At 42.1% G+C, this 10,839-nt stretch overlaps 1 protein-coding gene across 1 annotated transcript; it reads right to left on the bottom strand.

Annotated features, from left to right (window-relative positions):
• Positions 1-7,737: 7,737 nt before the first annotated feature.
• On the bottom strand, positions 7,738-10,775 carry MRPL51 (mitochondrial ribosomal protein L51). Its single transcript, XM_019961653.2, has 3 exons — positions 10,545-10,775; positions 10,354-10,464; positions 7,738-9,933 (listed from the first exon to the last, which is right to left on the bottom strand). The coding sequence occupies exons 1-3, from the start codon at positions 10,621-10,623 to the stop codon at positions 9,737-9,739; spliced, it is 387 nt and encodes a 128-aa protein (XP_019817212.1). The 5' UTR covers positions 10,624-10,775; the 3' UTR covers positions 7,738-9,736.
• Positions 10,776-10,839: the final 64 nt, after the last annotated feature.

Here is a 10,839-nt window from a genome sequence, read left to right as displayed (position 1 = left end):
TCCTGACAGCACGAATGGCTAAATATGCCCACCAGATTCATATGAGGTTGAACAAAAAAAAAAATACAGAGAGGTTCCAGTTTAGGCTTATTACAGATAAAGCTGCCATGAACATTCATGTGCAGATTTGTGCCATGCATCGTGCCAAGTCACGCCAGTTGTATCCAACTCTGTGACGCTATGGACTGTAGCCCAACAAGCTCCTCTGTCCACAGGATTCTCCAAGCAAGAATACTGGAGTGGATTGCCATGCCCTCCTCCAGTGGATCTTCCCAACCTAGGGATCAAACCTGAGTTTCTAATGTCTCCTGCATTGGTAGGCAGGTTCTTTACCACTAGTGCTGCCCATGTGCAGGTGTGCATGAACATAAATTTTCATTGCTCTGAGATAAATGCCCAAGAGTGCAACTGCTGGGTGGTAAAGTAAATACATGTTTAGTTTTGTAAGAAACTGCCAAACTGTTTTTCAGAATGGCTGTACCATTTTAGAATCCCACCAGCAACATATGAAGAATCCAGTTTTTCCACATCCTCATCAGCATTTCGGAGAAGTACTGGAGAAGGCAACCCACTCCAGTACTCTTGCCTGGAAAATCCCATGGGTGGAGGAGCCTGGTAGGCTGCAGTCCATGGGGTCACGAAGAGTCGGCACGACTGAGCGACTTCACTTTCACTTTTCACTTTCATGCATTGGAGAAGGAAATGGCAACCCCCTCCAGTGTTCTTGCCTGGAGAATCCCAGGGATGGGGGATCTGCCGTCTATGGGATCACAAAGAGTCGGACACGACTGAAGCAACTTAGTAGCAGTAGCAAAGGCTAATGATGTTGAATATATCTTAATGTGTTCATTTGCCATCTTATATATCCTCTTTGTTGAAAGATCTATTCATGTCTTTTGCCTATTTTTTAATTGGGTTGTTTATTTTTTTGCCTTCGCGTTTTAAGAATTATTTAAATATTCCAGATAAAGTACTTTGTCAACTAAATAGTTTCTCCCAGTCTCTCTTTTGTCTTTTCATCCCCTTAACTGGAACTTTCATAGAGTAAATATTTTCAATTTTGTTAAGATCCAATTTATGAACTTGTCCTTTAATGCATCACTTTCTGTGTCACACTTTGCCTAGCCCTAGAGTCTTATACTTTTCTCCTATTTTATTTTCCAAGAGTTAGATAATTTTGTTTCATAATCCATTTCGAGTTAATTGCTGTATGAGGTATGACATTTAGGTCAGGGTTCCTTTTTTTTTCCAATGGATGTCCAATTGCTCCAGGACTGTTTGTTGAAAAAGAAACCCTTCCTCCATTAAACTGCTTTTGCATCTTTGGCAAAAATCAGTTGGGCTGGGAATTCCCTGGCTGTCCTGTGGTTGGGATTCAGCACTTTCACTGCTGCAAGCTCAGACTCAATCCCTGGCTGGGGAAGAGCCCACAAGCCACGCAGAGCCACCAAAAAAGACAAAGGAAAACCAGCTGGGCGTATTTGTGAAGGTCTCTTTCTGGGTTTTCTATCTGGTTCCATTGATCTATGTGTCTGTCCTTCTGCCAATGACACACTGTCTTAATTATTGTAGCAACAGTAAGCCTTAACATCAAGTAGAATTATTTCTCCCATTTTATTGTGCTTCTCCAAAGTTGGTTTAGCTATTCTAGATCCTTTGCCTAAAAGATCATTTTAAAAAGGCATTTATGTAAACTGGCAAGAAAGTAGACTATTTAAGGACCAAAAGACTAAGTGAACACTGGTGCCTGGAGAGATAACTGGGCACTGAAGCCTGTTTTGCCTTGAGGGCATTTGCTTAAACATTTAATTTAGGCATGGTGGCCTCATAGGGTGCCACTGTGGCAGAGGAGACAGAACCCAGGGCCTCCGTAGAGTTGGAGATCTAATGGAAGGCCCTACCATAAAGTCAGAACCCCAAAGGACTATATCCTCACCTGAGAGTGAATTTAAAATATGCTAATATCTGAACTGCCCCTATGGGACTACATAGAAAATCTGCTCGTCTGAAACCTAGGCAGCTACTAGAGAACTATTCTTTTTTCTTTTAAATATATGCAGACACGGCTTCCCCGGTGGCTCACCAGTAAAGAATATATCTTCCAATGCAGGAGACATGGGTTCCATCCCTCATCTGGGAAGATCCCACATGACACGGAGCAGCTACGCTTGTGTGCCACAACTACTGAGCCCGTGCTCTAGAGCCCGGGAACCGCAACTACGGAGCCCACGTGCCACAGCTGCTAAAGCCCAAGCACCCTAGAGCCCGTGCTCTGCAACAAGAGAAGCCACCACAGTGAGAAGCCAACACGCCGCAACTAGAGAGTAGCCCCCACTTCCCACAACTAGAGAAAAAGCCCGTGCAGCAACAAAGACCCAGCACAGCCAAAAATAAATGATAAATAAAATTATCAAAAAACACAGTTATAAATATATGCAGACACTTTATAATCAATGCTGTGGTTTTTCTGTCTGAATTCCTTATTGGTCCTAAAAACAAAATAGCAAGAACTTAAAATATTTCCAGGTCGACAGTGCCACCAAGCACCGGCTGTAGCAACGCAAGTCCTCTCTCTGGATGAGCTTATCTTCAATCTAGGCCTTGGGGAATTTCCACAGATACAGTTCCAAGAAAAATAAATCATGGTCAAAAATTGGAAACAAATAAGGAACAAAGAACCAGAAGCAAGAGCCAACAAAGATGGAGACAGGAAGTAAGAAAATTAGAAAATCAAGCCAAATAGTTCAACATCTGATTAATAGGCCTTCTGCAAAGAGAAAACAGGATATGAGGGAGAAATACTACAAAAGAAATACAAGGGAAAAAAACCTGAATTGAACAAGTCTTTCTGGATTAAATAGTACACCATGTGCCTAGCATGGTGAAAGGAAAAGAATCAGGTCAAGATATAGCTTTGTGAAATCTCAGAATATTAGGGGAAAAGAGAAGATCCTAAAAGATTTCAAGAAGACAGAGAGAGGGAGAGGGACTTCCCTGGAGGTCCAGCGCATAAGAACCCACCTGCCAATGCAGGAGATTCGAGTTTGATTCCTCATCCCTCAGAGCAGCTAAGCTGGTGTGTTACCACTACTGAGCCTGAGCTCTGGAGCCTGTGCTCTGGAACAAGAGATGCCACTGAAGTGAGAAGCTGGAGCACCGAAACTACAGAGAAGCCTGCCCAGCAACAGAGACCCAGCACAGCCAAAAACAAACAAATAATAAAAATTATTTTTAAAAGAAAAGCATAAGAATGCCTTGGGGAGACTCAAGGCTAGAGTTATGTGTTGAATTGCATCCTCCCCAAAATTCTTATGTGGAAGTCCTAACACTCAGATCTTAGAATGTGACCTTATTTGGACCCAGGTTGTTGCAGAGATAATTAATTGAGATGAGGTCATATTGGTGTAAAATGGGCCCCTACTCCACTATGACTGCTGTCATAGAGTGGGAAAGCTTGGAGAGATATGCATGGGGAGAATGCCTTGTTCACATTCAGATAGTTACCTGTGTGTTATGTCTATAAGCCAAAGAACACCAGATACAGCCAACAAACCACTAGAGGCCAGGAGAGAGGCAGGGAATAGATTAACCCACACAACCCTGGTGATGCCTAGTCTCAAGACTTCTAGCCTTAGGAACTGCAAGTGGATACATTTCTGTTGTTTAAGCTCCAGCCTAATGGTACTTTGTATACAGCAATCCCAGAACACTCATACACCTGTCTTGAACTAGTACATGTGTTGGATTCCCAAAACAATCAACAAATTTTGTACTATATCACATACACGTGATAAAAATACCAGAAGGGATTGATTTGTTATGAATACTGGTGAGTTTAAAAACCAACAGGAGTAAACAAATCCAAGTGTTTCTTAGACCATGAACCACCCTGAAGACAAAAATAGAACATTGTTTTTTTCTGCAGGACCTTTAGGTACAGAAGGCAGAGATAATCCTACTCTTCAGTTCATGACACATGATCTCTATGTATGCATAAAAAGATTTTGGTTTTTTGTTCTCTTTTTCCTTATTCCCCTTCCCAGCCATAGACAGCATTATAAATTATCTGATATTTATAATTTTGTGTTTTTGCAAAATGGGTACTGTCTTCCATGTGTATATTTTTAATTTACATAAATGATATCATGTTTTAAATATCATTGTGTTTTTCCACTCAGCTGGAAGTTTTAAAGAGGAAAATTGAAAAAAAAATAAAAGAGGAAGATTGTACAAATTGTATATGAGCAGTTTGCTCTTTTGTTCCGATTCTCACATCCATTTAATTCGTTCCCTCCTGTTCTTTCCTCCTTTCCTCCCTCCCTTCTTTTTTTTTTTTTTTCTTTGTATAATACTAACTAGGACCTTCAGTACTAAGTTAAAGTACAGCAGCAATAGAGGGCATTCTAGTCTTGTTGCTGATCATAAGGGAATTGTTTAGTCACTAAGTCATGTCTGACTCTTTGCAACTCCATTGACTGTAGCCTGCCAGGCTCCTCTGTCCATGGGATTCTCCAGGCAAGAACACTGGAGTGGGTTGCCATTTCCTCCTCCAGGGGGTCTTTCCAATCCAGGGAGGGAACCCTTGTCTCCTGCATTGCAGATGGGTTCGTTACCACTGAGCTACCTGGGAAGCCCACTCTTAAGGGAGTATATATCCACTCAATATCTGGCATGGATCTCCAGGATGTCACCTTTACCAAATTAAGGAAATGTCCATCCTTCTGTTCTTAGGGTTTTTAAAATTATAAATAGGAGCTGTATTACTTAACTTCCCTTTTCTATATTGACTAAGATCATCACAGAGAATTAAACCTTCATCTTTCAAAACAGGAAGCTAATAGACATCTAAAGCTGCTAAACCATGAAGAGCAGGAAGGCATTTTATTTCAAATTATGATGACAAATACCAGAATAGTTCAAAAAAGTAAAAGCATCTCATTCTGGGAAGCTAGTCTGGAAGATGGGTAAGGCAGGAGTTTGCTGTTTTTGTCATATAACTTTCCTTTTTGATTAACAATATATGCATGTATTACTCTGGTATTTTTTTTAAAGAAAGCTTAATTTAGCCAAAAAATGAAATAAGATTCATGTACCATATGAACCTACACATTTAGTATACAATCATACGATTTTTAGTATATTCATAAAGTTGTGCAGTTATCACTACTAATTCCAGAACACTTACATCAACCCAAAAAGAACCCGCATACCTGTTGGTAGTCATCTCCCATCCCTCACTCCTTACCTCATCCCCTGGCAACAACTCATCTACTTTTTGTCTCTTGTGATCTGCCTATTCTGAACACTTCACATAAATGGAACCATATAATATGTAGCCTTTATGACGTGCTTCTTTCATCTTTCAAGGTTCCTCCATGTTATAGCAGTACCTCATTTTTTTTTTAATAATTGTATCTATTTTCAGCTGTGCTGGGTCTTCACCCCTGCTTAGGCTTTTCTCTAATTGCAGTGATCAGGGGCTGCACTCTAGTTGCACACGGGCTTCTCACTGTGGAGCACGAGTTCCAGGCATGCAGGCTTCCGTAGCTGCAGCACATGGGCTCTAGAGCACCAGCACAGGAGTTGTGGTACCCAGGCTTAGTTGCTCCGCAGCAAGTGGGATCTTTTTGGCCCAGGGATCAAACCCATGTCCCCTACATTGGCAAGTGGATTCTTTACTAATGAGGGAAGCCCCCTCATTCATTTTTATAGCTGAGTAATATTTCATTATATGCATAGACCACACTTTGTTTATCCATTCGTCAGTTGATGGAGATTTGGGTTGTTTCCTTTCTGGCTATTCTGAATAATGTTGCTGTGAACATTTGTCAACAAGTTTTTGTGTGACTATGTTATCAGTTCTCCTGGGTGTATACCTAGGGGAAGAATTGCTGGGTCATATGGTAACTCTCTATGTAACTTTTTGTGGAAGTGCCAGTTTTCCTAAATGGTTGCACCATTTTACTAAAGGTTAAGTCTTAATGGTTCTTTTTTTTAAAATATATTTTATTTTTAAAAAGTATTCTTATTCATTTGACTGTGCCAGATCTTAGTTGCAGCACATGGAATCTAGTTTCCTGACCAGGGATTGAACCCCAGACCCCTGCATTGGGACTGTGGAGCTGCATTGGGAGCTAGTGGATCACCAGGGAAATCCCCTTAATAGTTCTTTAGTCTTCATCATAATCTGACTCTGGCCTCCACCTCCTGCCCAATTTCTCCTTAGCTCTGCCAACAAATGCCGGTCACAGCTTTCCCGTATGTGCCAGGTTGTTTCTCACCTCTGACCTTTGTTTCAGTTTCATCTGCCTGGAAAGCAGGCTAACCTCCATACCGTATCTGTTAACTGCCTCCTCCAGAAAGCCTTCCCTGCCTTCATTCCTGCTCCCCTAGGATGAGGTAAGGGGCCCTCTTCTCTGTACCTATACAGTAGGTAATTAACATGCTTTAAATGCCATAACAGATTTTACAATTATGCTTTTTCCCCCTCTGTTTTATTGAAGTCTAGTTGCTGTACATCAAAGTGATTCAGTTATACACATTCTTTTTTTTATATTCTTTTTCATTATGATTTATCCCAGGTTAGATATAGTTCCGTGTGCTATACAATAGGACCTTGTTGTTTATCCATCCTAAATGTGCTGAAGTGTAATAGTTTGCATCTACCATCCCCAAACTCCCAGTCATCCCTTTCCCTCCCTGTCTCCCCCTGTAACTATGCTTCTTTGTCTACCTCCTGCACTAGGAGGAATTCTTTAAATGCAGTTGTTGTTTTTTTTTCCTTTGTATCCCTCGAACCTACTGGTCCCCTTCAATAAATGGCTGTTGAATGTGTGACTTCTAGATATTTACCAAGGGTCTACTAAGAGCCAGTATACAAAGAGACCAGATATGAGACTAGTACAGTGAACAAATGTGTGCAAGACAGTCCCTGCCCTGAATGGGGATGAGCCCTAGTCAATGGGGAAGATGGACACTGCTGCTGCTGCTATGTCGCTTCAGTCGTGTCCGATTCTGTGCAACCCCATAGACGGAAGCCCACTAGGTTCCTCTGTCCCTGGGATTCTCCAGGCAAGAATACTGGAGTGGGTTGCCATTTCCTTCTCCAATGCATGAAAGTGAAAAGTCAAAGTGAAGTCGCTCAGTCCTGTCTGACTCTTAGCAACCCCACGGACTGCAGCCTACCAGGCTCCTCCGTCCACGGGATTTTCCAGGCAAGAGTACTGGAGTGGGGTGCCATTGCCTTCTCCAAAGATGGACAGAGACATATAAAACCAAGCAAGATCAAAAAGCAAACACGTGACTTCAGGGGCTTGGACACCTTAAAAAGTCTTCCCTTGTCTTCTTCCATTTTTCCAAAGCCCTACACACACTCCAGGGGACTGTCATAGCATTTACACTTGCCAAATTGTGTTAGATATTTTATGTGCATAATTTCATTTATTCCTCACACAACCCTATGAGAAAAGTATTGCACTGCTCCTAATAGACAGACTAAAAAAAACTAAGTCTCATAGAAGTTAATTCCTTTGCCCAGGGCCACAGAGTGTTACAGCTTGAGTTTAAGCCCAGATCTGTCCAACCCCAAAGGCCATGTTCTTAATCAATAGTTTCTATACTATTTGCCCCTCCCCAAACTATACTGTACTATACTACTCATATCAACCTAAAACATCCTTCCAAGAAACATAAATAGCACTTATAACCCACATAAAATATTTCTTTAAAAACAATACATCAAATACTTTCCTTATTTTATTTTGCAAATATTTACTGAGAGCCTCACACACTGGGCTTCCCTGGTGGCTCAGACAGTAAAGAATCTGCCTCTACTGCAGGAGACCCAGGTTTGATCCCTGGGATGGGAAGATTCCCCTGGAGAAGGTAATGGTTACCCACTCGTCTTCTTGCCTGGAGAATCCCATGGACAGAAGAACCTGGTGGGCTATGGTCCATGTGGTCAGAAAGAGTCGAACACGACTGAGTGACTAACACTTTCACAATTTCTTTCACTTCACATACACTAGGCACAGATGACACTCAATTTAACCCTAATCAATACACAATTCTAGGAACTGTAGCATATTTTTCTCCTCTCAATTGAGTAATGTCAAACATTTAAGTTGATTTATAGCCGAGCAAGTTACCTAAAATACAAAAAAGCAGCTAGCGCCGTACTAAGGTTCATTATAGCTAGACCTACCCAGCCATCTCCCAACAAATTGTGTTCCCTCATCATGTACCACCGACCACTCTTCCTCACTGGCAATGTTCTACTTCTTTCTCTGCTTACTAAAATCCATCCTTTTGTATGGGGCCACTCCTGATTAGGCCAAAAGCATTCTCTTATCTAGATTATTTATCACCCACATCAGTGGTTTCCAAACACAGCTCATTAAAATAAACTGGCTGTTAAAATGAGAATGCCCTAAAATCAGCGGAGACATACTTTGACAAAGCAAAGGCCTAGAAACTATTGTGCATACAGGCTCAGTCACATACAACTCTTTGAGACCCTGTGGACTAGAGCCCGCCAGGCTCCTTTATCTGTGGGACTTTTTAGGCAAGAATACTGGAGTGGGTTGCCATTTCCTATTCCAGGGATCTTCCTGACCCAGGGATCGAACTCCCATCTTCTGCGTCTCCTGCATTGGCAGGCAGATTCTTTATCACGGCACCACCTGAGAAACAATCTAAATGTCCATCAAAACGGATGTGGTTAAATCATTACGGCATATAACGTGAGGACAAAAAACTAAGTTACATTAAGTGAAAACGTAACTTAATGTGCATGGAATCCAGCTTTTCAGAAAGAAGACAGGTAGGCAGATTGATAAACAAGCCTGTATACGCACAGTATATATTAATATCCGGAAGGACTAAAAAGAACATCATGTATGATTGCCTTGAAACAGAGCACACAAAAAAAACCCAGCTGTGAGAAAACTTTTCACCTTACTCTTCTGTAATTTTACAATTTTGAACTATCTCCCTATATAGATGGATACATTTTAATTATTAAAAAAAAACCCCACAAAACCCAAAAAGACTCTTAAGACTCAACTCAGTTCTAAAGATCACAATCTTTGGGGGCAGGGACTAGACTTTTGAAACTGTTAAACTATGCAGAGATTCTGATGATCAATAAGGCTTAGGAACCACTCATATGGTGTTTAAGGCCTCATATATTAAAGTGTACATATGAGACTATAACTTTATACCCATAACTAGAAAAGCATGGAGGGAGAATATTTTATACTGTTTTTCCTAGAGTTCTCATCTCAGAAAAGGTACTCGATAAGTATTTTGACGAGAATGGTGTATAATTATTTTTCTATGATATTTCATTCCAGTGCAGAAAGGTTTTTAAAAATATATTTAACATGGCATTATGGGACAATTTAAAATGACCACTTTCAATATATGAAGGGCCAAACATCAAAAGTGCCAACAATGATTTTTTTATTTTTCTAAACACCACAGGTATGGCTACACTGCAAGGGCAAGCGGTGAAGTCCAAAGGTAAAACTGTACGACTTAGGGATGAGTTCCACTTCCTCCTTGCATGAATGAGTAAAACTAGCATCTAGAGGAAACTAAAGTTGTGGATAATGGATTACAAATGAGTCCTGCATTATCACTGAGAGCATTCAAATCCCCTTCCTCATAAGGAAAAGTACTTCTCCCTTCTCTCTGGTGATAGACATGCCTCTTCCACAGTTGCCAGCTTTTTCTTCTACCGGTGCTTCCCATGTCGATTAAAGCGTTTGTAGAGAAAGCTGATGCGTTTGTTCAGGTTGTGCAGGTCATCAATGAACATCCGATTTCCTACCATTCTCTTCTTTCGAATACAACGCTGCAGCTCATTCCCCTTCCAGCCTCGAAGCCACACGGGGCCCTTGATCAATTCTTTGGGGTGCTTTTCAAAGTTTCCTGTGTAATGTGACAGAAGGCATTAGTCCCAGTCGGAGAGAACCCAACCTCCACCAGCTAAGCCCTCACCAACAGCTGCATTTCCCCCAGCAGCACCTACAGACATGACAGTCAGGCTACAGTATAAAGAGCACAGATTCTGGAGCAAGACTGCTTGGGGTACAAATTCTGGCACTGCCACGTATTAGCTTTGTAAAAACTACCTAACCTCCCTGTGCCTGAAGTTCCTCACCTGCAAAGGAGATAGGTTATGAGGATTAAATGTGTTAAATGCATGCAGGGGACACAGAAGAGTGCCAGGTAAACTGCCAGATAAGTGTTCTTACTATTCAACAAGGTACCATTCCCACACAGGTGAAAAAACAGTCGTTACAGCGTAACTGCCATTCTGAAATTCTGCACCATGGAGTCAAGTCTTACCCAGGATCCCGATATTGTCATATACCCCGAACATCGCCCTCTTCTGGTTCCAACGATCAATCACTTTGGGGGGCGGGAGGGTGACCCTTACATGGAACAATCTGGGAACACCTATGGATGGGAAAGAAAGAGAATGAATCTGAGCCGCTTACGAGAAGCAGCTCTCGGGGTGTCCTACATCAGCCACTTACCCAGAAAGAAGCTTCTGCAGGCCAGCGGCACCAGGCCCCATAAGCGCCTGCCTGCCACCCAAGAGAGGCTCCCTGCCATTGCTCTCGTCTCTCCCCTGCAAGACTGCACGAGCACTAGAGGGAGGGTTAGACGTGACCTTCCAGGAGATAACAGAACCTTCTCCGCTGGGGTCACGCGGGTACTAACTTCATGCAGCCATCTTGGATTTTACCCAGGTAGCTCTGGGCTCAAGGCCCGCCCCAACCCCACCTTTCCCAACCACAAGCCCCGCCCCGCCGCTTCCGTTCTGACCGC

Source organism: Bos indicus, chromosome 5, assembly GCF_029378745.1.
Source record: "Bos indicus isolate NIAB-ARS_2022 breed Sahiwal x Tharparkar chromosome 5, NIAB-ARS_B.indTharparkar_mat_pri_1.0, whole genome shotgun sequence".
Classification (NCBI taxonomy): Eukaryota; Metazoa; Chordata; class Mammalia; order Artiodactyla; family Bovidae; genus Bos; species Bos indicus.
This window is presented reverse-complemented; position numbering and strand designations above follow the sequence as displayed.